General features: G+C 27.5%; 1 protein-coding gene across 1 annotated transcript; it reads right to left on the reverse strand.

Moving 5' to 3' along the window:
* Positions 1-4,586: 4,586 nt before the first annotated feature.
* LOC110603412 lies at positions 4,587-6,835 on the reverse strand. The gene is made up of 5 exons (XM_021741137.2): positions 6,137-6,835; positions 6,008-6,065; positions 5,841-5,924; positions 5,613-5,748; positions 4,587-5,411 (listed from the first exon to the last, which is right to left on the reverse strand). The coding sequence occupies exons 1-5, from the start codon at positions 6,741-6,743 to the stop codon at positions 5,118-5,120; spliced, it is 1,179 nt and encodes a 392-aa protein (XP_021596829.1). The 5' UTR covers positions 6,744-6,835; the 3' UTR covers positions 4,587-5,117.
* Positions 6,836-7,196: the final 361 nt, after the last annotated feature.

Consider the following 7,196-nt stretch of genomic DNA (forward strand, 5'->3'; position numbering starts at 1 on the left):
TTTATTAATATATTTTTTATGTGTTTTAAAAATAAGATATAAATTTTTCTAAAATAGGTAAAATGAAAGGCCTTACTAAAAAAAAAAAAAAAAAAAAAAAAATTGAGCTCCCTAATTTAAATTCTTGAATCCGTCACTGCTTATAGGCAATGGAACCTGAAATTCACTAATTTTATATAATCATCGGGATTTCTTGAATCACTCCATGATCATTGTCCTTTTTACCATGGATGCTAATGGTTTTTTTTTATATATAGATCTATTTGATATGTGTAAATGATATTATAATTATTGGTATTTATGTTTCTAATATGGAGCAGGTTAAAAAAGCTTTACACAGTATGTTTACTATAAAAAACACCTTGGTTATTTGAAATGTTTTTTTTGAATTGAAATGGCTAGATCTTCTTGTGGTAATATGGTAAGCCAAAGTAAGTTTGTTTTGGATATTTTACATGATATTGGAATGTTATATACTGAGAGTGTTTCTATTAGGAGTGAGCAGTATTCGGTTCAAATCGAAAAACTCAACCGAACCGAATTAATTTGAAAATTTGATTCAATTTTTTATTCATTTCGATTCGATTCAGTTTTTAATTTCAAAAATTTTGGTTATTTCGATTCGGTTCAGTTTTTATCAGAAAAAAATTAAAAAAACAAACCGAACCGATTACTGATAATAATATGTTATTTTCAATAATACAGATAAATTATATCATATTAAAATTAAAATATTTTAATTAAATTTTAAAATACTAAAAATAAAGGGTAAAAAATAAAAAGTTTATTAAAAATTGAAACTAATCAAATCGAACTAAATCGAACCGAATTAGACCGGTTCAATTCAATTCGATTTTTTATCAAAATTGGTTCGATTCGATTTTTATAAATACTAAAATTTTAATTTTTTATTTATTCAGTCCGATTCGATTTTGAATCTAACCGATCGAATGGTCACCCCTAGTTTCTACTCTCTTGCTTAATGGTCTACAACTTGATCCCTCCACTGGTAATTTACTTTTTGAACTAGATAAATATAGAAAATTAGTTGGGCTGCTATATATCAATATTACTAGGGCGGATATAAGTTTTGTTGTTCATTATCTTAGTTCATATTTAGTCTTAGAAAGTCTCATTGCGATATAGCCTACTATTTATTGAAATACCTTTAAATATGTTCAATTAAAGGGTTATATTCGTGTGTTACACCTTCATCCGTTAACCTAAAAGGTTATGTGGTATAGATTGAGTACTTGTTCTTTCTCAAAAATAATTTATAATTGATTTTTTTGTATCATTGGGTTATAAGATAAAAAAACAAACAAACAGCCTCTAAGTCTTTTGTTGAAACATCATATGGCAACATGCGAATAGTAGTGTGAGCTATTATGAATTTTTTATATACTTAAAGAATTAAAAGTTAATGTGCAGCTTATGTTTCTTTGCAATGTGACAATTAAGTTGCTATTCCCGTAGCTAATAATCTTGTATTCTATAAGAAAACCAAGCATCTGATAATGATTATTATCACTTGGCTAGGGTGCAACTACATAAGAGATTTAGTTCTCCTATTCACGTGGCTTAAACTCAACAAATTGCATATATTTTCACTAAAAACTAGATATAACTTTGACTCAAAGACCTTAGCCCTGGTTAACATCTTCATCAACGTAGTCTTATTACTGGAAATTTCTAGAACAGGGGCATAGAAAAGAAGGTCCACGAGTCTGTAACTTAGAAATTTCTAGAACGGATAGCAAACAGAGCTCAAAAAATAGAATTCCACATACATGGCAAAATCTAAATTTTTTTTTAAATAAATTAAAGTTTGTAGACAGAAAAATAAATAGTTTAATGTTAAATTTGAGCCTTAAACCTTTTAATGGCTTATGGTTGAAAGAGATAGAGAGATATACAATAACAGTTAAATAAGTTAATATTAAACTTTTAAATTTCGTCACTCTGTAATTTTTATTTATTAACTTAATATAAATAAGATTATTATAATTAATTTTTACATGGAATTTAACTTATCTATTATTTTATACCCAAAATATATCAATTTGATTTAACATAATAATTTTAGTTATACTATGTATTATAGGTAACCAATAAAGATTTTATATATATATTATTGAAAATTCATAAAAAGAAAAAAATTAATCAAACGTTTAAACTTTATTCACATATAAAAAAAAAATCTATTCTCATATAAATTTAAATTTAAAAAACTATGTTTTACATAATATATTTATATAATAATTTACAAAAATTTTATGTTATAAGCGTTAATGTACTATTTTATAAAAATAATTATAAATTAAATTAATATATTTATAACATTTGAAAATGTAATAATTGAATAAGCTGATGTATGAGATAACTAACGAGCAGTGGTAGAGGGAATAACCCCAAACGTTTTTAATTTTTTTTTCTTTTATATATACTAAATATCATTTAGAATATTTTAAAAGGTACAATAAAAGTTGATTTTGTTATATATTTACACATAAAATTATTGGTCTTGTTGTTAACTTATACAAATTTTAGTATGTTAAATTATATATTTATTTTATTAGTTTATTAGTTTCAACTTTATTTCATTTTAATTTTAATATTTACTTTTTTTAGTCCTATATTATTATACCATATAATATAACTATATAGAGTTTATATTTAGAAATATTTTTTTTAAAACTTTTGAGTCATGTAAGAATTTCATATAATATTTTGACGAGTATATTTTTTAATTAAATAACATAATTTATACCATAAAAATTTATATAATAAATTAATGATAAAAATTATAATTTTACAACATTTTATATTTTTTGAATTAATATTTTGTATTATCTTTTTTTAGTATATATTTTGAACATTCTATTTTTATTAGTGTAGATGTGCTTCCAATACGTGTGTGAATATTTTATTCATATATCATATGATTGGCTCTTTTTTTTTTTTTCTTTTGGCTTTGAAATAAATTTATTTATAAGTTAGTTTATAAAGCTTTCCATGAGTTAGATGAGATCAACTAACGAGTTTTAATGAAATGAAAATTGATAAATCAAATTCAATTTATTTATTAAAAGAGTTTGAAAATAGATTTCGAGAGCTAATAATATTTTTAAAAACAAATCAAACTGAATAAGATTTTTATTAAGTCAATTTTAAATAACTCATAACCAGTTTGAACTTGTTTATAACCCTAATAATTGTGGATCGTTTGCTATGCCCTTTGATGCAGAAAGCTGAAAGTTACATATACAGCGATACATACATGTTTATGCAGGGTATAAATCATCAATTAGGTTTAGATTAATTGATATTTTAGATAGAATTTCAATTTAAATCTCTCACCATAATGAAATTTATTATTGTTAACGACCAATTAAGCTCCTAAATGAAGTTAGTAATGTATTAGAGAGAAATATGAAGCATAGAACTCTTAGATTTATTGAAAATACTTATTTAAACCATGTTAATATGAATTTAAAATATAATAATAATAGTGAAATTTATTTAAAAATAAAATAAATTTTATATATTTACATTTTTACTCTATATAAATCAGGTTTAAATAAGAATAGGAAATAAGACTTGAATTAAAATAATATAGCTGAAATTCAGAGTTTATATACTTTTTATACTCTATTGGAATGAAACTCTTATCTAGCTTGAGAAAAAGAGAAATATTAGAGGTAAAGTCTAACGAGATATGTAGCCCCTTTTAGGTTCTGGTTTTTTTTTTTTTTTTTTTCTCTTTTTTCAATTAATAACGGAATTTGTGTAAATAAATATTTCTTTTATTTTAGATTTTTCAAATGATTTTTTTTAAAAGTAAATTATTAAAAAGTGATTGTCAAGTTTTCTCAATTTGTTATTCAAAAGTATTTTCTAAAATTGATCTATATAATATTTTTTAAATATAATTTACTATTATCTGGATTTAAAAAAAAATCACGGTTCTAAAGATAACTCACTAGTACCGTTAAGTTAAATCTTATTGGTGAACAATAAAAATAATTAAAATAAAACGAAATTCTATAGATATATATAAATAACCCGTATTGAGAATTAAGTTTGAGGTATTTATTTTGGTGGCAAAAGTCAATAATTATATAGATTTTTTTAATGTTTGACAAACCTTCAAACTATTAAAATAAATTAAATATATTTTTTAAATTTTAAATGCATCCTTGTGATGTCTATAAGTTTATATAACATACTCATCCCTATTCACCTTTCAATAGAATATAATTAGAATCGATAAATCTCTTGAAATGATGATCAAATTGAAAATAAATTAAGAAGCTTATACGTCAAATTTGTCAAATTTTGAATTTAAAAGGGATTGTTTTGGCTAAAAAAGAAAAAATTAAAAAAGGCTTATTGGTTGATAAGTTAAGGGTCAAAGTAGGCGATTGTTTAGCTCAGAGAATAATTGAGAGGGAGAGAGATGTTAAAGTGAAATGATAGTGGGCACATGCAGAAGATACTTATCTTATCTGCTTAACATTATGCAAATATATATATGTATAGAGAGAGAGAGAGTAATGAGACAGTACAGAGGCACATGACATTATGTATCAAAAGCCATTCAAACTTCACACCAAATCCAACTTACATTTGCCCATTTGGGCTATATAATAATAATATTCCCCAATCAAATGTTAGAAAAAACCAACTCCAACACAAACTAACACAAATATATATATTTATATATAGAGAGATGTGGGTCCCCTCCCCCTCCCTGCCTTTCTCTCCAGCTCCAAGTATCTCACACAGACTGTTAATTATTTAAAACAAAAAAACAAATAATGCAAGTGTGATAGGTCACATGGAATAAAAAGTAGCTGACACTCCACACATGCCCTTGCCTCCCAATTGCACATGCCGCCTGTCTCCTCCACCACTATCCCCCAACCTTCCTTTTCTTTTAATTCTCCTCCCTATGATTCTATTATTTTCCACACCCAAACAGTCATTTAAAAATTCAAAAATATATATAAAAAAAAAAATCACAAAGTCACAAACCCTTTTCCTAGATCTGTAATTATGCACAACAAAAACTTAACAATTCCAAGTTAGAGTAACTTTGTTATTCCTCTGATTTTCTATAGGCTGTGCTTGGCTTGTGCGGTTGGCTGCAGTGCACCCAATAGGGTGCATGGGAGGTGTCTGTGGCAACTAATCAAGTGGTCATTGGTCAAGCCAGCTGCTTGCATGAATGAGTGAACCACTGTTGGACCCACGAACCAAAATCCCCTTCTCACCATGTCTTTGCTTATACTCTCGGATTTTGAAGTCTTCACTGGTATCTTGTGTGCAAATTTGTACTGGGTTGAGATTGGCTTCTTGTTCACAAATCCCCATATATATTTCTCAAACGATCCAAATTCCTTCTTTATCTGCCATCAAAGTTAGCCCTTTATTAATATAATATAGAAGAAATAACAACACATTAATGTTTTATTAAATATTAAAAAAGTTTTTTTCTTTTTTTTTTTTTTTATGTTTAGACAACGGGAAATAACCAACTGTGCTTTAATGTCATGAAAAGAAGAAACATAAGTGGTGGGTCAAAAAGAATATTAATTTAATTTAATTACCTCAATAATTCTGTTAGAGTTGTCAACAACACCTCGAACTCTGCTTATATCAATTCCATATTCTGCACTGATTGACATCATTTGTTTTTCAGAGATATTGGCCACAGTTTCTGCATCAAAACCAGAAAATGCATCTCTGCAAAACAGTGGCAAAATTCAATTAATGACAATTCCAGTTACTTAATTGTAAAAATCGGCAAATCTTCCGTTTGAATTCAAGATAAATACCTGAAGTCTTGACGTTTCTTCAAGATTGAAGTCCAATCTGAACCCACCTGAGCACCACTTAAGACTAGCAATTCAAACAACAACCTGCAAAAAATATGAAAAATTAGTCTATGATTGCAAATTTACAGAGAGAAACAGAGAGCTCTCTTAATGAGAATGAAACTTACTTATCATCATGGACAGGAACTCCCCATTCTTGATCATGGTAAGCAATATAGATGGGATCTGAGCAAATAAATAAAATAAATAAAAAGATATATAATTATTTTAAATTTCCAAGGGAACTGGAACCGTACCAGAATTTGTTGTAATGAAACTGCATCTTTTCTCCTCCTCTTCAGGCTTGGTGGTTGAAGAATCTAAAGGAGCAACGTTGGATTCAAACTTGGCAGACTTTGATCTTCCATAATGAGCAATTCTCATCTTTCTCTGTGCATGTTGAAGAGCCATTTGTTCTCGTCTTACAGCAGCAATGCTTCCTGGAGCTTCAACGATTAAAGAAGAAGAATAACTCAATGACGCTTCTGCAGAAGACCAAGAGGAAGAAGAGACACTGCTTTCTTTAAAACTTTTAGATTTCTTCCTCTCTAATCCTGGAGCTTTTATGGTGTTTCTTGGAATTACAACCTTCTCAGAACTTGAATTCAAGCCATTAGGATCACTTCCTCTCTTGATAGCTGCTGGTCTTGGTGACTTAGACTTCGGAGACAAAGGAGCAACGCTTGGTGGTGGAGGTGGTGGAGGAGGAGGTGGAGACTTTGGTAAAATTTTCTTCAGGGAATTAAGCCTTTCAAGGGTAGGAACACGATTACAAGTGGGTTGAAGGACCGGGCGGCCATTGATCTTGGCCACCGCCGGAGTCATATCAACACCAATGGTCACCTTAGCCTTAGAGCTGCACATTTCTTATATGAGTAAGAAAATAAGAGGAAAATAGAGAGGGAAGAGAATAATAAGAGGGTGATGATGAGAGATTGAAGGAGAGGGGTAGGGGAGGGCTGTGGGGTTATTTATATAGAAATTCTTACAGGCATCTTGTGGATAAATAAATTAAAACTATAATAAATTTCATAATTTTTTATTATATATTATCTAATAAAATATGAGTAAGCAGGTTTATTAAAAATTAAAACACTTTCTTTTCAATTTTAAAATTCATTCATTTCAAGTTTAAATTCAAAAATGTGTTTTAAAAAGAGGAGAAGTCTCCTATTAATTTATTTTATCTTTTTCAATATAATATATCATAAATTTAATTAAGAGTATTTTCGATCTAAATTCAAATCGAATAAATTAAAAATTAAAATTTGAGTATATATAAAAATCGAATCGAATTGATTTTGAGTATAAATCAAA

This window comes from Manihot esculenta, chromosome 16 (assembly GCF_001659605.2).
Source record: "Manihot esculenta cultivar AM560-2 chromosome 16, M.esculenta_v8, whole genome shotgun sequence".
Classification (NCBI taxonomy): domain Eukaryota; kingdom Viridiplantae; phylum Streptophyta; class Magnoliopsida; order Malpighiales; family Euphorbiaceae; genus Manihot; species Manihot esculenta.